Source organism: Dryobates pubescens, chromosome 13, assembly GCF_014839835.1.
Source record: "Dryobates pubescens isolate bDryPub1 chromosome 13, bDryPub1.pri, whole genome shotgun sequence".
Taxonomy (NCBI): domain Eukaryota; kingdom Metazoa; phylum Chordata; class Aves; order Piciformes; family Picidae; genus Dryobates; species Dryobates pubescens.
The window spans coordinates 15235924-15259012 of record NC_071624.1 but is presented as its reverse complement, the minus strand read 5'-3'; the positions used below and the strand labels follow the sequence as shown (position 1 = coordinate 15259012).

Here is a 23089-nt window from a genome sequence, read left to right as displayed (position 1 = left end):
CAGATAAATAGATGGAAAATTGGTAGGTCAATTTTACAGAGAATATTAATAAATCACTTTATCAAACTGGTGCTTGGTAAGAAGCTTAGTGCACTAGGGGTCACTTCTGGAGCTCACATTATTAAATATCTTGCTTAACAACCTGAATAAGGAAACAGCATGCTCCCCTGAGAAATCTTGAGGGGCTGCAGAACTGCGGGGGAAGAGGTTGACCCTCTGGATTGCAGCACTACAGTTCAGACCATCACAAACGTGTCCAGAGAAGGGCAACGAAGTTGGTGAGGGGTTTGGAACACAAGCCCTGTGAGGAGAGGCTGAGGGAGCTGGGGTTGCTTGGCCTGGAGAGGAGGAGACTCAGTGGTGACCTTATTACTCTCTACAGCTACCTGAAGAGGTTGTAGACAGGTGGGGGCTGGTCTCTTCTCCCAGGCAACCAGCACCAGAACAAGAGAACACAGTCTCAGGCTGTGCCAGGGGAGGTTTAGGGTGGATGTTAGGAAGAAGTTCTTCACAGAGAGAGTGATTGCCCATCGGAATGGGCTGCCCAGGGAGGTGGTGGAGTCACCATCATTGGAGGTGTTCTATCATTGCAGGTTTATTCTATTCTATTCTATTCTATTCTAAACCTGAGGGTTTGGCTAACAGAAAATTCATACAGTTCAGCCAAAATGTTTTTGCAGGTGCAAGCTTTTGTTGACTCAACTGGAACTTGGAAACTCGCATTTGTTATCTTTATTTAAATAAATAATGAAGGTTTTTGCACTCATTTAAGATGCTTTAGCTCACTCTGAACTGCGTCTCTTCCACTGCATGTAGAAGAATTTAGGCTGCAGGTGGAGAATTGATTTGCAAAGTGTATACAATAGCTACGATTGAAATGTATACTAGTATGGGCTCTCTTGCCTCTTCCTAAACTGCCTGACAGTTATAGGTGAGGGATATTTATAGGGCTGTGCAAGGAAATAGGATCTGTAAATTGGAATTGAATAGAGCAAGATAGCCTTTCAGTGGACAAAAGGCTGTTTCATTATATCAACGTTTTCTAACTATTTGTTCTTTTCAGATAGCTTAAAAAAAAGCTGAATTCTACTTGGCCATTGAAGTAGATTCATCTATTGTGTGGCCTTAATGTTTTCTGGAGGTAAATCTTTGAGAAAATGCCTCAAAATGTAAATATGGAGGGATATAATATGTTGTAGGAGTCAAGTCTAGTATCTATCACTGTGAGAGGTTTAATACCTTTATCTTCATTTTATACTAATTGATGAGTTTGATGTTTTAAATGTCCTAAATTGCAGATGCATATGTGATGGAATAGCTATTGTCAAAGAATGGAGGGAAAAGGGCACCCTATTGTTGCAGTCTGTTAAAAATGATTTGTTGTAAATTGACTTTGAATGTTGGTGCTGGAGGTCAGAGTTCCCTTTAGGGCGCTTGTACTTCCATAGAAATATCTAGAAGCACCATAGATATGTTTTGCTATTAAGGGAATGATTTTGATATAAATGCTTACCAGGCTGTGCTTTTGATTCATTAAAATGGGGAAAATAAGTGGAGCAAAACAGCTGGGACAATTTCTAAGTAAATTCATCAGTCATTCAGGAACTATGCATTTAAAATACCTATAAATAATAGAATGCTCCATCTAAATGGAAGCCTTTTATTGATGTGTAAGTACAGTGTCACCCTGAAATTTCTTTTTTAACTTAGCATTTTGTTGTGTTTAGAATCAGCTCAGGCAAGTTACATAATTTCTACTTTTTCAACTTTGTTTTTTATAGCATTGTTTAGTATAGTGTAGGAAGTGGAATTGATACACACAGTTGTTAAGCTTTAAAATTACTTTCAGGTAATGAATAATTGTTTTGGAAACTCTGTGCTTTCACTCAATTTTTTTAATATTGTCTTGGGGACTGACAAAATAATAGGATAACTTTTGTGTTTTGCTATTGGCACTTGCAAAATCCCTTTATTCATATTCTTGCAATATATTCTGCTCTCTTAAATACATTCTTTCCTCTCTGACAGTGTTCATGGGACTGCTGATCCTACAAAAGGAGAGGATGGAAAGAGGAAGAGTGAAACACTGAGAACACAATTTTTGCTTTTTGCTGTACATGTTTAGTTCTCCCAGGTTTACAGAGAGTAAAGAAACTGTTTATGTGTACATATACATGTACACATGTTTAGTTCTCCCAGGTTTACAGAGAGTAAAGAAACTGTTTATGTGTACATACACATGTACACATGTTTAGTTCTCCCAGGTTTTACAGAGAGTAAAGAAACTGTTTATGTGTACACGAGTATTTAGGCTTTTTGCTTTTAATTTTGTCTCAATAGATAAAAAGATGGCCTATCACAAAGTGAATGCTGACCAGAGAGCACAGGGGCACTCTCCGTACCTGGATAACGATGAGCTCCAAGCCACAGCACTGGAACTGGAATGGGACATGGAAAAAGAGCTGGAGGAGCCTGGCTTTGACCATTTCCGACTGGATGGTGCGGTCCCACATCACCTACGAAACTCACAGAGTCCTGACCTTGATCTTGAGCCCATCCAGCCTGCATCTTCTCCAAAAGGAAGATTCCAGCGGCTTCAGGAAGACCCCGACTACGTCTCGCACTACACGAGGCAGGCACCAAAGAGCAACCGCTGCAGTTTTTATCAGATACTGAAAGTATTTTGCACTGCTTTGATTATATTTATTTTTGGAACTCTAGTAGGATATTATGCACGCAAGAAATGCCCTTCTCCTCCAACATCTCAAGAACCAAATAACCCTCATATCTACCATGAAATTCTCCAAGAAATCAAAGCTGAAAATATTCATCAGATTTACAGGTAAGGACCTTGACATTATTTTTCTCTAAATGCGATCAAGTAGCACTGTTGAGACCTCTTCTGATTTGTTCTGTGTGGATTCCTCTTTCCATACCTTGGCTTTTTCTTTGTGTTCAGTTTTCTCATGATCATAGAATCCTAGAATGCTTTGGGTTGGAAGCAACCTTTAAGGGTCACCTAGTCCAACCTCCCTGCAGTAAGCAGAGACATCTTTAACTAGACGATGTTTGGGAAGCTTTCATAAACATATATGAAACTAGAGTAGTTTTGAACAATGTGGATTCATAGAATCAAGAAGGTTGGAAGAGACCTCAAAGATCATCAAGTCCAACCTGTCACCCAAGACCTCATGACTACTAAACCATGGCACCAAGTGCCACGTCCAATCCCCAATCGCGTTGGCCATTGTAGTTTTTGCTTTAATACCATTCTACTGCTAAATATATTCATACTGGCTTTAATGTGCATGAATTGAAAAGCACAGATAATTCAAGGTGTGTAGAAGTACAAACAGTAGAGCAGCTGTCCTAGATTCAGTTGATTGCCAAGGAACATTTTCAAATAGCAAGAGTTTAGATGGTGTTTTGTGTTGTGATGCTTTAAGAAATCCTCATCTAATGTCCGGCAAATTAGTGAATCCTGACTTTTGTTTTGTAGTCTGTGTGGTGAAGTAAACTTTTAGTCTACATAGGTTGAACAAGTAAAAATGTAATTTTCAGTATTTTTTTTCCCTTTAGCACCTGTTTTTTGACCATAAAATGTTGTAAACTATCTACTGGATGGGTTTGAATTTTTAGGTGTTTTTTTTTTTAAATTTATTTATTCCTACATGGAGTCTTTTCACTGTTTTGAAAGTTTATATAACACATTCATATCAGAGTATAATCATTTTTTCTGTAGCAGTGAATGTGGAAGAAACCAGGTTTTCCTGCCAAATGTTGAAAGTTATTTCTGTATAAGGGGGAACATGTGCTTATTTCTGGCTTCTGGAGCTGCAAGTTCCTTTTCCATGATAAAGGAAATGCGTTGCAGGGTTTGTTTTTTTTGAGCAGTACCAGTTCAGAAGCAGAAGGACTTATATACCTGTGGCTAGAAAGGAGTGTTGTTATGGACATCCAAAGAGTTGTTCTTGAGTAGATCAGAAATACTTTGAAAGTAATCATAGAAGTCTTGTATTATAATCTTTCCTTCATTGTATTTTCTAAACCAAGCCTAAAATCCTAAAGCAGTTTGTGCCATTTTTTGAGCCAAATCTGTTAACTAAGTTCAAGGGGGTTGGGAAATAGATATGAAGGATTTCATGTCAGTTTTTGTGTGCTGAATTGACTCTACTTTATTAAAATTTAATTATTTTCAGAATAGTGAAGGATGCAGGTGGTAAAAAATATTGATCCTTGATAGTAAAAAATTAACCTCTTTGTCTCCTCAGAGAGTAAAATGAACTGAATTTTCTCATTAGGTTTAGTTATGAACAAAGTACTGGAATAAGCTAAGCCTTACTGATGGAGTGTTACACAAATTACAGCAAGTTGCAGAGCTGTCTGTCAGTCCGAGGTTAATACTCCAGTACTGTGTGTTTAGGGACTGGGAATTACTTGCCATCTAATAATTTCCAAGGATGGTTTAAAAACCATTCCTTTTCAAACTCTTCAGCAGTTTTCAAATTCTTTTGGCCAGCTGTTAAGATGTTAGTCAGAACACGAACTTCAGGCAAAACTAATTCCATGAGTATTTTGGCACTTAACTTATGTAGTTGCTATTCATTAACATAATTCTTAGGATTTGGTAGTGTGTTTTTGGTATCTAGTGGCACAATTTTAACAAATGTAGCCACACATAAATTCAGCTATGTATTGATTTTGTATATAAATATGAAATCAGTGCTTTCAATATACCACATTGCCCACAAGATTTTTCTAAACCCAACATTTTGATCCGAGACAGCTTTTATCCCATGTTGTGTTAAGTTGCTTTCCCTCAACATCTGTTTGGCAAGAGTCAGTGCTGCTGCAGGGAAACCTGTGTACGTGTAGCCCCACAAATACAGAACACACAACATATGTTGCTTGGGGAAAAAGCAAGCCCAAACTTGACAAAATCAATATATGTTATTGTTAGACTTCTCTCGATACAATATACTTTGAGTTACTAGGAATAAGTGGCAGCTGCTTAGCTTGCAATTTCTAAATGTTACTGAAAATGACATTGATTTAATTTTCTTAGCCTAGTACTTAGATCAGATTCAATAATGGTGAGGGATTTTGCTAACAGTCATGATAAAGAACTTATGGGGGGGAGGAAATGTATGAAAGACACAGCAGTGCCAATTTTATCACCCAAGCAGACATCACCTTAATGTGCTTGGAGTTCTGGAGAGGAAACTTCCTGTTGGGATGAAATCTGCTGTGGTCAGATGAAGCTTTGAGGGGCTGGGGGCTGCTGGGCTTCTGAAGATACTGGAGAAGTGCACCAGAAGACCTGTATTGATTTTGTTGAGATTTGGACTCAGTTTTGTGCCAGCTTAATTAAGGTTCTCTACCTCTAATTAAGGTTCCTATGCTAGGAACAGAGGATAACAACAGTTTTTCTGCATGGGTTATGGAAATGGGAGATGCAGGTGTTCCTGTCCAGCTTCTTTATGGGAGACTTTGGTGAGAGTTCATGTTCCACCCTTCTGTCAGTCCTATCCTGGCCATTTACACCAGCAGACATACTAGAAATTACTAGGTAAGAAAAGTCACTGTGTTGACTTTTATTCCTTCAACTTGCACCTTACATTGCATGAAACATCAGTGCTACAGAAATTCAGTGCAATTTAGCACAGCTGTTACTGCTGGCCTTGGCCAAGTTGCCTAATTCATGATACAGCCCAAGTAAAGATCATCTCTGTAAGCCTTTTTGAAAACCTCCTTTCACTCCCTGCAGGGACATGCTTTCAATAGTGCTGACAAAAAGTAGAAATCACTTTACACTGTTACAGAAGTTTTGAGAGGACTGAAGTTTTCCTTATCCTGCACATTACATTTTACAGGATGAAAAAAATTAGGATAAATATTGTTAATAGCATTCAGTCAGACAGTCTAACCTTTTTAGAACTGTGAATACTAAATTTACTCAGATAAATACAAGAGAAATATAAGCTGCTCCACACTGTGGGCAGAGTCAGGACTGGTAAAACCAGACATAATTCTGCAAGCATTGCCGAGCTGATAAGAATCCAGTGGTATTATATCTGTTTGTGCCTTCCCCTCAGTTTTCTCTGGAAAGAAATATGAAAAGGTTTTAGTTTTTCTGGTGTAACTTAGCTCCCACAAGCCTTCAGGGTGAATAAGGAAAGTATTTAAATGCCATATCCAAAAGAGACAAGGTAGAGGTCAAGATGCGGAATACCTCAGGCACTATTTAAATTGTATCTGTAACCAGCAGAACTTACCAGGGCAACACAGATGGACAAAGCAAATCTACAGGCTGAAAGTAGGCTATCTCCTGGGACAGCTGCATTGAGGCTCGACGGCAAGATTGAGTTCTGGGAGCCCTTTTAGAGACTGCATGTCAAGAGGGCATAGCTGGAGAGTAGTCATAAGTGCTTTGAGTCCACAGTCTTGCTCCCTGAGGAACGTGTCTGCAGCTCCAACATACAGTTGTTAGGAAAAGCCCTGTTTCCAAAAGTGATGAATGCATTTCTATGGGTAAGTCTCTGAAGTTTGTAATAAATGCTTATGGTTGTAAGAGGTAGATCTTCAAAAATACAAGAAAACGTCAACAGTTTTGCTCAGCACATTGCTGAATTCTCAAAAATAAATGAGCCTAATTTTCAAAGAAAACTGACATTGTAAAGCTCCTTCTTAAACTGGGATTTGGGTTTCTAATGTCACTGAAGTGCTTTTGAGAATTCAGCTGTGTTTTTCTCCTTGATGTGAATAAAAAGGGGGATGCTGAAGTAGTGTATCCCATTGCTGCTGTGCATCTGCCAGATGCAGGTTAGCTATCCAATAGTCATTACCACATAACTGAATTATTTTGCAGATTTGTGTTTAAAATGGGTGAATTGTTGGTTGGTTTGGTTTGGTTGGGTTTTTTTGGGGTGGGGGGAAGGGAGGTATCAATTTGTATTCTGTGTGCCTCTTCCCCAAATTAAAGATGAGTTTGCTGTTTGTGCTGTGTAGTATCTGCTCTGCCTCCTGGCTTGTTTGGTGGTTTTTTTACCTTGATCTACCTTTGGGAGGAAGAAGACAAGGTGAAAGTCTCAGACACCCTGGCCTAAAATTAGAAGGAGCATTGTCTCTGTTGTCAAGGTTGCTGTCACGAGTGCCAAGATTTTGGTCATCATGTGTGTGGCTAAGCTTTCATATTTTAGGATGGTAAATGTTTCTGATTTGAAATGAACCGAGCTTTGGTGAGTGTTATTGAGTGTTGGTAATAAAAATCTAAAGGGACGAGGCAATTAAAGCATAAAAAGTAGCAGAAATCCAGTCTTGTCAAAGACTTTTAGGATTAACTACTGCTATTCAATTTGGCATCTTAAAGAAAATATGCTGTGTTGCATGTTTAAGAACACTGAACATTGCAATAGGGGAAATTCAAACAAGTGTGATTTTTGTTCTATATTTAAGTACTTTCTTGCCCTCAAATCAGCTAAGAACGAAACAGTCCTGATATGTTTGGAAAATGCTAAGCTATCATAATTTTTTGGAAGTTGTAATTTTGGGCTTCTGTAAATTAAAGTGATAAAAAATTAATGCTGAATAGTAAGAGTAAAGAGAAATGGGCTGTGTTGTTGTCGATGATGACTTTAGCTCTACTTTATTTGTCAGATTAGTTAATTCTGTCCAACATTATTTAAATTACTTTCTATCCTTATTCTGCTTTACCCTGTAATTCCTTTCAACAATCATATATCTTAGTTACTATGAGAGTCACAGTTCTCTTGGATATTTTTTTCCTGTGATGAGGAAGGGGCATAGAGGTAAACTTTGCTTTGCTCTTAATCCAGTCAATAGAGCAGCTCCTACATTTCAACTCTACTTTTCATCCTGTATATTCTCACTCAAATGCTTTCTTCACTATCATTTTTTCCCACCCTCAAGCAACAGGGAGGTTTAAATCCCTTCATAATACATCTAGTTGTAACTAACTGTCCTTTGGAGGCATATCTGTTCCTTCTTCCAGCTGGTGGTATCACCTGCAGAATCTCTTAAATCCATCTCTGGCAAGAATTGATTTGCCACCGGTGCCATCCATAACTTAAACTTAGTTCTTCAAAGGGCTTTGGGAAAATAGCAGCAGCTCTCCTACACAGTCATGGCTGAAGAAACAAAAGTGTCTATGAAGTGAGAGAAGGAGCTCACTTGTTTCTGAAAGGGAGTGAGACACTTCCATACCCAAGTGTTTCTTATCAATTGTAATCAACATTGCTAAATGAAGCTTTAAAAGTTTTTAACAGGTAGAACATGCAAAATGCAGGGCCTGACAAGTAAAGAGAGCCTAGAATTTCGTAGGAATTGTCAGTTCTGGAGGCTTGGACAGAGTTGAATTTACAGGCTGCTGCTTGGCAGAATTGCCTTTGCTGTCCCAGAATGAGAAACCACGGCAGGAGCAGAGCATGTCCTTGTAGAGGAAGGGTAAGAGGAGAGAACAGAGGACTCTGGTGACTGCTTCCCTTTGGAAAGACCTGTTTGTTCAGTGTTAGAGCTGGGTCAGTCACCAGATGAACGACAGAAGCCCTTCCCAAAGAGGAAGGGAGTCACAGAATGTTTGGGGTTGGAAGGAACCTCCAGAGATCATTGAGTCCAACCCCGCTCCCAAAGAAGGATCGCCTAGGGCAGGTCACACAGGAACACATCCAGGCAGAGTTTGAAAGCCTCCAGACAAGCTGACTCCACAATCTTTCTGGGCAGCCTGTTCCAGTGCTCCATCATCCTCATTGTAAAGAAGTGTTGGGAATGAGACTGATGGATTGGAAAACAAACTAAAACTAAACCAACTTTAATGAAAAGAACATTAGACTGAATAATATACAAACATGTAGAAAACCAGTAGTAAGCCCAACACTCTGACAGCAGTTACATCACCACTGATGCTAGAGGCAGAAACTGGAGGAGTCCCAGACTGGACTCAGAGGCAGATGGGAACCAGATCTCTGAGCTGGATTCTAAAACTGTATTCATGAACATGCAGATCAGGATCAAAGGCAGACTAAAGAGAGTCCTTCTTGGACACTGGCCATTGAGGAAGAGAGCTTGACCCTTGTGATCCCTCAGCTTTGTACTGAATATAGTATATATGGATTGGAATCCCTTTTTGGTGAGTTCAGGGTCACCTGTCCTTTCCAGTCCTCCCTTCAGACACAATCTCTTGCTTTCCAGCACTCCCAATGTGGCACACAAAATTTAGCAGTGGCCTTGGTTTCTATGGGAGCAAAAATAAGCAAGAGCCTTTCTGCACACCGATCCTTGGCAGTAGCTGTAAACATCAAGTGTTCTCCCTTCTAGAAGCAGATAGTGCAGAAATGTGTTGTCAATTGCACAAAGTGCAGTTAGAGTCTGAGCTGGAAAGTGAAATCACAGAACAGAATTAGCTCTGTTCTAGCTCAAACCAGAACACTATTTAGTCTCTACTCCTGTTAATACCTAGTGTTAATTGCTAGCTACATATTAACATCTACATGGCTGAAGGCAGCAGTCTGCTGGCCTAGACTACGGCTCTCTTCTGATCTGAGCCATTGTCTTTGTGTCCTCTGTACACAAGAAAATTCTGGTTTGTGTCATGCCAACAGTTGAAAGATGCATTGCAGAAAGCAAACCTTATCCTATTCCCTGCTGTGTATCTGTCTCAGATATTTATTGTGTCTGAAGTCCTGCCTACTACATCTTTAGAAATGGATATTGGCATGTTCCTGGGTAACAGGGAGCTAAGTGAGCTCTCTAGATTTATGTCATTCCCACACTCTCTCTTAATCACTTGGGATTCTCTTTATTCACATGATGATTCTGAATGTGTATTTATAAGTACAAAGCTTCTTTTGAAAGGAGATAAGAGTAATGTCAAACAAGTGAAAGTGCTCCCTTATCCTTCTGCTACCTCCAAAGGAAAGAATGGCTCTGAGAACATGGGGAGGTGTCTTTTGTGGAATAAAGATGCCCTGCGTGACCTGAGTGATATCAGTGGGACAGTGATTGAATAAATTTGGGCTCCAGATACCCACTTAGGTCAAATAGGATTTATCTTTTTTTTTTTTTTTTGCCAAAAAATAGGTTATATCTGTACTTCACAGGTATTAATAGGAAAGCTTGGCTGCTTTATAGTTTTCTTTGGTTTCATTCAATTTGACCTTTTTTTTTTTTTTTTCCTCCTTTTTAATTTTTTTTTTTAAGTTGCCAGGCACAGCTCTTTCATTTGTTTGCCTGCAGATGAAAGAAGGAAGCATTGTACTGATATAATAGTTCACAAGGAGGTGTAATTTTGTTCTTGTTAAGGGCCAGTTACAGCATATGCTTATAAAATTCTTCTTTCTTTTTTGAAGAAATATCTTAGCTGATGATCTGCTTAACATTTAAAGGCCATGTTCTGTGTTTTGTCCACCATGTGGTCCACTGAAAACAATAGAAACATTTTTTTTCCTCTCAGCTGGTTGGTTTTTGATGGCAATCGTAAAAGTAGATACTGTTTTTCAGAGATTTGATGTAAGAAATCACTTACAGTAAAGTTTTAATGTGTCTGTTATTAGTGTAGCCTTTGTAAAAGAAGCCTTAAACCTATTTTTTCTAAGCAGTGCACCTGTGGGATGTAGTAATGAATTAGATCAAATAAACTGTTATGCCACATCAGCGTACTAAGTAATGAATCCCACCACGAATGTCCATCTCTGTCACAGCCCACAGGAATGATGTCTGGCTTACTGCTCCTTTCTCAAAAACAACATGCAGTTTTTGAGTTTTGCTAGGAAAAACAGAAAGCAAATCCCAGTCAGGCCAACTTACTGGTGAAGAAACACTTTAACAGAACAGAGTATTTTAGTTTTAGATTGCCAAAACTCGAAGACCCTTCTTTCTAAAGAAGCAGGAATGTTTGGCCCCATTCTTTGAGATATTCAAGGTCAGGTTTAACAGGGCTCTGGGCCACCTGATCTAATGGAGGATGTCTGTGCTCACTGCAAGGAGGTTGGGCTAGATGACCTTTGGAGGTCCCTTCCAATCCAAACCATTCTATAATTTGTGTCTTGTACATAATGTCCTGGGTGGTTATCGTTTGACATCGATAGGAAGACTAGAGAATGAAGTTTTGAGTGTTTTCTTACAAACATACCATTCCAGGAAGTGTGTTTTGTGGAGTAGCAAAACGTATAGATAAGCTAAGTGAGATGCATTGAAGATTATTTTGTTTCCCCCCGTAAATCTGCTCCTTTTGTGGTACAGTGTCTGCTTCAATGCAACACTCACTGGCCTAGGGTTGGAATTTGAGAGGGAAAGATGGGTGACAGCTCAATCCTGCTTAGAGGCTATGCAAGACACAAGGGACTGAGGGTCACAGTCCTGTTCTGCATATAAGTAGAAGAGGCAGTGACACCTGAACTCCCAGTGTAGTGCTTTCATGCACAACAGCTGTGTGTTGGGGCAGTGCCTCATGCTTCCTAAGAAAAAGTCAGACTATAGAGCATGAATGAACTTTGATCACTTATTTTTGGATTTCATGATCTTACTTATTTTAAAATTGAAGATTACCTTGCTTGAAACTGCCTCAAACTCATAGCAGAAGTGTGGTTAGGGTTTAGAGCGAGAACTGATTTCCACGGCCATTAGCTACCTACCTCTTTACCATGACTGCTGGGAAGCGTGGGGCGATTTAGTCCCAATTAGAACAGCAATTCTGAATAGTGACAAGTGCTGCTTTTCTTAATAGATGATGAAATGAGCTGTGCCAGCATGGGTGAGGGAGCAATTTGCTTTTAAAAGGTCTAGTATAACTCTCTCCTGTCTGGTTAGGATAAGAGAGGAATCATTGAGGAACTGCAGATACCTTGAATCTTTCCGTTTGCTGGGCTGCCCCCAGGACATTTGCTCTCCCCGTTACCTCTCCCTGTTTGTTGCTGTTTGGAAAGTTCTGCTTTTCAGGGGCTTGTTTTTCTTTCGCATGCTAAACAGAAATGGATGACAAGCCATCTATGAATTTCAAAAAGCCATACATTTTAAAAAACTTTTGGTGAGTGGTAGACCCTGTACTTTACCTGAAAAAGATAAATTATTGGCTAGACATTTCTGAGCAATTCTGACAGTAATGCTGGCTAAAAGGTAGTATTTAGAGGCAAAAGACTTATTTACGTTGCCATCCATCAGTTTTATAGATGTAACCAAACCATATTTCTTCCAGCAGAAAGAATCTGGAGGAAAAAAAGCACAGGGCCTGCTGAACTGACAGGCAGTCTTAATTTTAAGCCAATTCCTCTCAGTGGCGAAATAGCAGAAATTGGACAAAATTGTCCTTCACTGTCCAGTCCTTGCAACTCAATAGAAGGAGAATCAGCCGTTTTGGCTAGCGTTCCCGGGGATGTACTTACAAAGATACCGAGAAACAAACCTTCCAGAACAAACCCCCTTAACAATTTAATTAGTGGCACTAAGTACAGGGACTATCTACTAATTGCTTGAACAATTGCGGGAGCTTGCTCCTGCTAACTGTCTTGGCTCTCAACTTCTCAGCGAGGGAGTGTGCTCAGAGGGTGGCTGCTTTCTCACAGGAGACGGCGGCACAGGGCATTGCAAAGAGTTCTCTTGTAACATTTCTTAAGCCCCAAACGCTCGGAAATTCCTGTTTAGGATGCATCTCTCATCAGCAGAGTATAAAACTGCAGCCTATCGGTACTCTTGAGATACGAAGTTGAGTGGAGTGCTGCAATTCTATGGTATGCGCCGCAACAATTAGCAATTAGTTTCCTGCCTGTACACATAAATCAAATTAACAAAGCCTCGAGGGGAAAGACTTTTCTCAGCCCTCTTTGATGGTGCTTTGACATTCAGTTCCCTACAGTCAGCACCTATGACAGCTATTTACTAGCAGCCTGCTAATAAGTCTGACTGTTACCAAATTTACTGGGAGCAGCAGGACTGCAATTTATTGTGTAGCATTAAGTTACAATTCACGCAGAACTCGTAACTGAAGCCTACTGAGGAGCTTTGCTAGGAATCGATCAGAGATAATGAAACTGATATTGTCTAAATAATAATCAATTTTAATAATAGTCTTCTACAGTAGTCTTGCATTAAGGGGCTTCTGTTCTCAGTTCAGTTCTTTTTGAAAGCTGATGAGTTTCAGAAGCGTGGTAGCTGCCACACTGCAACAAATATGAAATGTACTGAAAAGTTGGGTCTTTTCCCAGTAACATTGGAACTTGCTCAGTGTTAGACTCCTCAAAATCAATCAAGTTAGTTGGCTTTTTTGAATGTATAGAGTATTCTTTATGGGCAAGAAGCTGAATAATGCAGGAGGTCTATATGTATTCCTGATTGTTCTCAATCTAAATAATGGGTAATCTTCAAATAATCTTCAAAATCTAAAATGAGGAATCTCATCCTTTGTATAATCTGAAGCTTCCCTCAGGCTCAGGTAATCGACACAAATTTCATAGAATTTCTTGATGAACTAGTTCCTGCCTGAGTTAAAATACTGACTTATATTCAGCTTCTTTTATGAATATGTTTTCAAGGATGAAATGCTTGAAATATTCCAGTTGGCTGGAATTTTCACTCTCTCTTTTATAATGGGTGCTCAAACTTAATTAGCCAGCAGGCCATCTAAGTGGGTTGTGTGAAGCTTAAGGGAAAAGGTTGCTATTGCTGTGGGAGAATTAGGACCTCATCAAAGATTGACTTGGGTCCAGTACTTTTCAGAAAGAGTTTGTGTGAATTGTATTTTTGCTGAGGACTGAGTCTAGAGAATGTTAGTAATTTGGGATATCTTTCCTTTGGAAGTTAGAGTATAGCTGAAGACTGATGCAGTCATTCTCCTGTTCAGTACAGAAATGACCAAACGACCAGAGTGTGCTGCCTTGACTGAATTCACCAATGCTTGTGTTAATGCTCCATGCAGTAACATATTTTGTTTCTGTTCAAGTGGCAAACTGGAGCCTGTAGAGAAGCCCAGGACTTCTCCAAAGCATGGAGAGAGGAGATAGTGGTAAGAAGGATTGGTAGTTAAAAATGGATAATGAGTCCATGAAAATGTCAGTATGCCTTTGGTGGAAATTGCTTTCTCTCTTCCAGCCGGGCAAGTCTGATTTAGCAGAGAGCTTAGATATTTGCAGTTATGATTGTGGCCAAGGCAGGAACATGTTCCTGGTGGTTCTGGAATCTGTTTCCTGTCGAAGACAACGTGAGCCAGGGCTGATGCAGTGCAGATTGAGATAATTTAATTATTTAAATAGCTGGCTGAGTGCTGTCCGTGAGCAAAAGGTGGTAGCTCTAGGAAGTTGCTTTTTTCATGGCCATTTGCTGGTAATAGTTATTGAATGCTTTTATTTTTAATAAATGCCAGCTGGGGTGATGGGTCCTGTGATGTGCATTATTCAATAAATAGTCAAGCTTAGAAAAAGGCCATACCGTCATGAATAAAGTTTCCATTCCCTGTCGACTATTTAGGGAACAAAGCAAGAAACTGAATTATTTATACACTTAGTGCAAATGGCAAATGGAACCTGCTGCTGTGTCGCTGGCAGTGCAAACAGTGACTTAAAAACTCCAAATGGTTTTCTTGTATGCCATCATGATTGTTTTTCGTTGCTGGTATCTCTCCAAACTGCTTCAGAAAATTAAATCCTGTGACAAAAAGAGCAATGTCTGTATAGTTCCATGGAATCCCAACGCAGACTCTTTGGGGGATATTGTTTAAAATTATTCAGCCCATGTGCTAAAAAGATATATGAGAGATCATGGGTTTGACGTTAATGCAGGTATTTCTTTAGTTATCATGAAAAACAAAGATCAAAGTAAGTTTTGTAAAGAGTGTTTCCGGTAGACATAAATCAACGTTAGCTGTCTGTTAATTTACATATGAGGGTTTGTGTACATGTGAGTACGTAGCTCTAACTCTTCACAGTAGCTATAGTCCTGTCATTTACACTACACATCTCAAAACTGTCCTATATTCTAGTGCTCAGCAACACTTCTTCCTGTGGTCATGGCTGAAACCCACTTGCTATTCTAATCCTGGGGCCAGGAACTTTTTAGGGTGTCAGGTAATGATAGGACTGGGGGGAATGGAATTAAAATAGAAATGAGTAGATTCAGATTGGATGTGAGGAAGAAGTTCTTCACCATAAGGGTGGTGAGACTCTGGAACAGGTTTCCCAGGGAGGTGGTAGAAGCTCGATCCCTGGAGGCTTTTTAGGTCAGGCTGGATGGGCTCTGAGCAAACTGATCTAGTGTGAGGTGTCCCTGCCCACGGCAGGGGCACTAGAACTGGATGATATTTGGGGTCCCTTCCTACCCTAACAATTCTATGATTCAGTGATTCATAGCTCTTTTGAAATGGTAAGAACTCAAAATGCTACAACCGTGTTAAAAATGTACAGAGTTATTAATGACAAAGGTCTGCACTGGAGGATGGGCCTCAGCTAGTAAAGTGACTTGTTCAGCATCCAGTGAGAAATAATTATGCCTTGGGAGGCTTATGTCATTCATACTGAAATAAGTATTCTATAAAATGAAGTACTGAGTTAGTTACTCTTCTCACATGCAGCAAAGTGACAGGCCAAGAGCACAGCCTCAAGTTGTGCTGAGGGAGGTGTTCAGGCAGGGTATTATGAAAAATTTCTTCACAGAAGGGGCTATCAGGGGTTGGAACAGGCTGCCCAGGGAGGTGGTAGAGTTACAGTCCCTTGAGGTATGTAAAAGACATGTGGGTGTGGCACTTAGGAGCATGGTTTAATGTTTGGATGTGATGATCTCGGAAGTCTCTTCCAACCCCCATAGTTCTGTCATTCAAGATTCGATAAATCACAGTACAGATAACAAGGCTTCTTAGTTTGGTGTGGAGAAAGAGGTACAAGAACCAATGGGTGAGAGATCAAGCATTAAATTGAAAATTAAAATGCACAGCACAGAGAAGATGATCACTAGAACAAATTCCATTATGACTTTGTTATGTTGTTGGATGTTCTTTAGTCAAACTGTCGTTACAGCATTCAGTACAGGACAAAACATTTGTGCCTGGCATAGAAAATGTGAGGTGTGGTGATTTAGTGTTCTCTTTCTAATGTTTTTCCAGTCTCTGTGTTTCATCAGTCTTTTCAAATATTTTATTGAAGCATGTTACATGTACAGCAGAGATCTTGGAGTGTAAGTCTGAAAGCCAATAGTATTTTGGATGTGGAATGAGTTCCTGGGGAGGTAGTATTTTTCTTTCTTTTTCTAAGCATAGGACAAGGACAATAAGAATTTTTTTTTCTTGCTTTTAGACATAAACACAGAATATAGATCCTTTTAAAAATTCCTCAAACAAATAGGTTTGGGTTTTTTTTTTGGGGAGGTGTGTTTGTTTGTTTGCATGGGTTTGTTTTAAAATAGGATTTTAATTATTTTTTAAACAAGAAAGTTCTCTCTGAATTCTTGACCACGCTTCAAAATTACAGCTGGCACCTGTGAACTGAGGGTGGTTTGTACCTCCCCAAGTACCTGGAACAGAATATAGGGGCCAGAGGAACACACGAGGTGGTTTCTACATGTATTTTGTAGCACTTGCAAAAACTCCTTTAAATTAATGACTGCATTAATGCAGCATGTGCCCAGTCTTGTTACATTATGGGTCAAATAAACTAACAAGGCTAATAAGAAAATTCATAAAAGCAGATTGAAATTATTGCACTTGAGTGAATAATGCTGGTGGAAGTGTGGGCCTGTTCTGCTCACCATCCCACTGCCTTCATATGGGTTTCTGGCAGGGAATAAAACAGTTTTAAAAATACACTTCAAAGGCTCAAGCCTGCACTGATGGCCTCTGCCTCTTCTTGGTATGGTCAGATGAGATTGGGTTCTGCAGTTCTTCATTGATTGGCTTCTAAAGAAAAAAGGCAATGATCATTTCATCTGGTAGAGGATATTAGCATTAAACGTCTAAATTTTTTGAGTTAACCAATTCTTTGTCATTGAGCTGCTTTAGCTAGGATGCCCGAGAGGGTTTGATGTGTAATAGTCTTTTCTGATTAATAAACAGAACTAGAAGAGAGGATTTGAGCTCTGGCAGTTGCAGGAGCCGAGGCAGAGCCGGGTGCTGTCACAGGGCTGCTGGAAGGGCTGTGGAGCTGTTTATAGCACTGGGAAGCTTTATCTGGGATTTGCAGCTCTCCACTAGCAAAACTTTTTCTTTTCTTTTTTTTTTTTAAACAAACAAACAAAACTATGACAACAAACAACAAACTGTTAAAATAAGAATCATTTGGTACTATTTTAGGAACACAAAGCTAAATAAATTAAATCCTACTTTAGTCTTATGGATGTGGCAATTGGTTTTACATGCTTTCGTCACATCCTGGCTGGATTAATCCAACTGTTTTTACAGTTGTGCCAGCGTGGCTGCTGCAATAATGGTGTTCAGATCGTGGCAAAGGCAGCAATCAGCAGCTCCCCAAGGAAGAGCAAGGCTTGCAGAGGGTTAGGTCTCTCTTCTGGCTCTCTAATTTTCATCTGACTTAGTACATTTTCAAGTTAAAAAGGTCTCCCTGTTTGAGAAACAGTTAATTGGATCAGGATGAGTCATACTCAGGATTAAAAGCTGGTTGTACGTTTGGATCCCTTCCCCATAGTTAAAGTAATTAAGACTGACATTAAAGATCAAATTATCCCATACCAAATTAGGGCCTCGGGTGAGAAACTCTTCAGAGACATTCCTGCCTTGTGCTGTCCCTGCCTTGCTAAGGAGGTCATGGGGCCCCCCAGACAAGCCCTATGACACCCTGAGCTCTGCCCTGAGGTCCAGACTGCAAACCCCTGCTGCCCTAATGCTCTCTTCTGTCCGAGTCATGCCGGCTGCTCTTGGGGAGTGAGTGCTACTCTCTTCTTCTCCACATCCCAAGCATGGGGCACTGGGATGCAGATGGGAGAGGACCATAGAGCTGAAAAACTGCCCTAGGCCACAGAGGTACAGAGAGCAGTAGGGGCTAATTAGAATGTGACAGGCCTCGTCTGAGGGTGTGCTGCTGCTTTGGCTGCAACGTGGGGCTCTGGGGCAGGGCTCGCAGGTTCGTTGTGCAGCAGCTCCTCCCTGCCCCGGCTGGGCATGCATCCCCCCAGCATCTTCAAAACAAATTGTTTCCCAGGGTATTTTAGGAGAATGCCAAAATTGTTCTAGCAGGACTGTAGAATTGTGTGTGCTGAAACTAAACATCTTGTTGCTTGGCTGCCTTACCTCATCTGCCTTTCATGAACCATCCCGGGGAAATACCTGGCTTCTTCCTGGGCATCCCAGCTGAGCTGGGCACACTCCTCCTGGCAAAGGGCATGATGCCAGCAGTTTATTCTGACTTCTGAGAGGCATTGTTGTAGCCATCTTCACTCACCTATGGTTGTTGGTTTTTTCTCAAAAAAAGCTGACTTTTTTTGAGACCTGGTCCTGTTTGCTTCATCTCAGATAAGAGCAGCTGACATTTCTGCAGCACGTTTCAGCACAGGATGATAAATTGCTTTACACACAGAGAAATTATTTTATCCTCCAAAGAATTCAGAATGTTTGCAGTGGAAATGTGATTATTGAATAATCCAATCTACCTAAAAAAAAACAAACCCAAAACCCCAAAAATTTGAAGAGTGGGTTATATATTGGATCTTTTGGTTCATAATGACATTTTACCACATCTTATTTATTGTACATTAAACATTAGTTGCTGGCTACATTATGTGTCTTTTAGCTTAACAGAGATGGAAAACAGATTTGTGTAAATATAAGACTTATGAGCAGTTGTGCCACTCAGGATGAGTGACTTTGGTGTGATAATGGTGATAGTTCACCAGAGAAGAGAAGGCTCAGGGGAGACCTTATTGCTGTCTACAACTACCTGAGGGAAGGTTGTAGCCAGGTGGGGGCTGGTCTCTTCTCCCAGGCAACCAGCACCAGAACAAGAGGACACAGTCTCAAGCTGCATCAGGGGAGGTTTAGGCTGGATGTTAGGAAGTTCTTCACAGAAGGAGTGATTGGCCATTGGAATGTGCTGCCCAGGGAGGTGGTGGAGTCACCATCACTGGAGGTGTTTAGGAAGAGACTGGTTGGGGTGGTTGGTGCTATGGTTTAGTTGATTAGACAGTGTTGGATGATAGGCTGGACTTGATGATCTCAAAGGTCTTTTCCAATCTGGTTTATTCTATTCTATTCTATTCTATTCTATTCTATTCTATTCTATTCTGTTTCAAGATATATTACTGAAAGGGAAAGTTGTTACTTTTTCTAGAATGAGGGGTAAGTAATTTTTCCCAGAGAAGGATGGTAATAATTGTCATAAGGCTTATTGTAGTTGTACACAAATAGTTTCCTAGTTCCTTATGCCATACTATGATACAGTATGTAAACACTGCCTCATAAAACCAATAGAAGGATAACTTGAAAGCAAAAATGTCACCTCAGGTAGAATGACAGGAGAGCTATTCCAGAAGCAACAAAAGCACATCACAGTACTGTCTATTTGTAATCATTTAAATAGATGACTTGCTAGCAATGGAACATCAGTGTTCTTTTCTAGATTCACCTCCAGCTAGAAGGTGAATCTCCATGCTTTTTTGTAGTACAAATGGTGTGTTGATTTCTCTTTCAATTGCAAAGGCTATTAAAGTTTGCCAGAAAAGCTCTTATTTTTTCTTTGCCTCCAACAGTGTTTCAAATCATGGAAACATTAGAATACATTCAAGATTTGTTCATTATTATTATAGCTGAGAGGGAGATAATCAATCTCTGTTAGAATGGTTTTTTTTGAGACAGTATTTAAACTGCCCTGGGAATAACTGAGAACACATAGCAAAATAAAATGATTTTTACTTACAGTGTTATTTGAGCACTAACTTTGAGAGACTGTATTCTGCTAGGTATGGAAAATTAAAGCGAGTATTTGCAGGTAATTGCATGGCTCTGAGGGTATGCAGTGTAGGAGAGTATGGTGGAGAGGTCCCTATTTAATCTTGAAGACAGTGAGAGAAAGTTTTCAGTTCTTTTCCCTGTCTACTAGAAGAATTCCAGGGCTATTGGAAATGCTGCATCTTGCCGTCCTTGAATACATGGAAACGTTCAAGTACTGCTTCACCCAAAGTTTAAATTTTCAGAGGAGGCTTAATAATTTAGGAAAAAAGAAGATTGGATGAAGACATGAAAGGCTCCTTGATGTTATTCTGCTTACATTCCTTTCAGAATGGGTAGCCTATGATATTATTTCTGATTTCTTTAGAATGATTATCTTTGTTTGATCTGTCCTTATTAAAAAAACCATCAAAACCAAAAAGCAGGCATGGATTATTTCACAAGCATTACTATGCACTGTGAATCAGGCAAAAAAATGAATTCATGCTGTTTGGATCCTTCTTTAAAGAAATAATCAAATATCTTACTTTACATTCCTGTTTCCTTGAGTATTGTGTAGTTTTTGTCTCGATTTGTATCATCAGATTTGAGCAGAAGGGAGATGTTGACTAAGTATAGATTCAGCCATTGCTGAGGTTAAAATTATGATGGTCCCAGTTCCAGATAGATAGAACTTTAAAAGTATAATACAGATGAATTATGAATTAAAGTTAATTATAAGTATCATTTTAAGTAGTCTAGTGAAGAGCATGTGTAGCTCTGAGAGGAGTAGAAAGCTAAATGAGGAACCAAGGCAAATGGCATGCTATTTAAATGCTCCTGAAAAATTTTGACTTGGTTTTGTCACTTAAAGGTAGCCCTCATAGTTTTCAGTTGCCTTAGAGATGGTCTATATATATAACTAAGTAGCACGACTTTGCCTTTGTCTTCTTACATAGTAGAGCTAAAAATGTGTTCTTGACGCCAAATTCATAGAATCATTAAGGTGGGAAAAGACCTCAGAGATCAACAAGTCCAACCTGCCACCCAAGACCTCATGACTACTAAACCATGGCAGCAAGTGCCACGTCCAATCCCCTCTTGAACATCTCCAGGGATGGTGACTCCACCACCTCCCTGGGCAGTTCATTCCAGCAGCTAACAACTCTCTCTGTGAAGAACTTTCTCCTCACCTTGAGCCTAAACTTTCCCTGATGCAGCTTGAGACTGTGTCCTCTTGTTCTGGTGCCGATTGACTAGGAGAAGAGACCAACCCCCTCCTGGCTACAACCACCCTTCAGGTTGTAGCCACCCTTCAGGTGGTTGTAGAGAGCAGTAAGGTCTCCTCTGAGCCTCCTCTTCTCCAGGCTAAACAACCCCAGCTCCCTCAGCCTGTCCTCGTAGGGCTTGTGCTCGAGGCCTCTCCCCACCCTCGTTGCCCTTCTCTGGACACATTCAAATGTCTTAATGTCCTTCTTAAATTGAGGAGCCCAGAACTGGACACAGGACTCAAGGTGTGGCCTAACCAGTGCTGAGTGCAGGGGCACAATGACTTCCCTGCTCCTGCTGGCCTCACTACACTTGATGCAGGCCAGGATGCCATTGGCCCTCTTGGCCACCTGGGCACACTGCTGGCTCATGTTCAGCCAGCTGTCAATCAGTACCCGTAGGTCCCTTTCTGTTTGGCTGCTCTCCAGCTACTCTGACCCCAGCCAGGGGGTTCAGGTTACTTACAATGCACTTACTGTCTTGAAGAGTTCTTTTGAACTCCCAGAGTTCTGTCAAATTTGCAACCATCTATCTGAGTTCAGTCTTTTATTTTGTATTTTAATTTGTATTATTTTCTTAGGTGAGATATGCCCAGTGTGTCTTGACACATGTGAGCTGTGTGGAGTAACACTCTGTGGTTTTTTGTTTGGTTGTTTGCGTGGGTTTTTTGTGTGTGTGTGGGGGGGGGGGTTGTGTGGTTGGTTGGTTGGCTTGTTTGTTTTACTTTAATAAGTAATAATTACAAATGAGTTATGGCTGTACAGAATTTTAAGATGGCTTCCAGGAAGATCAAAATGATAATTTTTTTGGAGGGAGGACTTTTGAATTAAATACTCCTGTGCATAAAAGGGCTAAAATAACTAAGAGCATGAAATGGTGGTTTGTCAGGTATAGAGTCTGGAAACTTGGTGTGGTGAATGCTTTTATTATCTGTATATACAGCGGTCAGTGTTCTGGAGTATTCAACTCTAATTCCTCTGTTTTGAGTCACTAAAGTGACAATAACCAGAAGTAAAAGATTTCCTAAAATTAATGTCAGCATGTGTAGCATATGCTGCTTGAATTTTGAATGCACACTTAACCACAGTTGTATAAAATGAGAACGTTGTAAGCACAGAACTGGAAGGAGAGTGGAGCTACTGCTGCTAATTAAACCTTAATTGTTGAAGTTCAAGTTAAAGGCTGAACATCCAGAATTGTATCAGAGCCTGCAAGCCCCCTGACACTTACTACTTACGCCATTTAAAAATGATTGGGCACTTCAGTTAAATTTCCTTGAAGGCAAAGAGCTTCTAAGATGTATTTGAACCTAGAAATAATTCTGACAGCTAATTTTTACAGGCATGAAAAAGGAAAAAAAAATTAATAGTGAAAACCTTGACTTTTCATATTGTAGAGCTAGAGTCCTGCTGTCATAAAGGCCCTAATGATTTCTGGTTTAATTATGTGTCTGAACACTTAGGCTGATACACTGCCCTTTAGAGATTCATGTGTAAGTACCAAATACTGAATGTGCTCTTTGGCAATGAAACCTACACCATTACTTTCCTTTGGAGCAGGGAAGTCATTGTGCCCCTGTGCTCAGCACTGGTTAGGCCTCACCTTGAGTACTGTGTCCCGTTCTGGGCCCCTCAGTTTAAGAAGGACATCGAGACACTTGAATGTGTCCAGAGAAGGGCAATGAGGCTGGGGAGAGGCCTCAAGCACAAGCCCTACGAGGAGAGGCTGAGGGAGCTGGGGTTGTTTAGCCTGGAGAAGAGGAGGCTCAGGGGAGACCTTATTGCTCTCTACAGCCACCTGAAGGGTGGTTGTAGCCTGGAGGAGGTTGGTCTCTTCTCCCAGGCAACCAGCACCAGAAGAGGACACAGACTCAAGCTGTGCTACGGGAGGTTTAGGCTCGAGGTGAGGAGAAAGTTCTTCACAGAGAGAGTGATTGCCCATTGGAATGGGCTG

At 40.4% G+C, this 23089-nt stretch overlaps 1 protein-coding gene across 1 annotated transcript in view; it reads left to right on the top strand.

The window, feature by feature from the left end:
- The first annotated feature begins 2291 nt into the window (after positions 1-2291).
- The window catches only part of NAALADL2 (N-acetylated alpha-linked acidic dipeptidase like 2), a 292588-nt gene continuing 271790 nt past the window's right edge, over positions 2292-23089 (top strand). The window contains exon 1 of the mRNA XM_009897854.2: positions 2292-2842. Coding sequence (XP_009896156.2) covers positions 2292-2842 — 551 coding nt within the window. The remainder of the gene's footprint in view (positions 2843-23089) is intronic.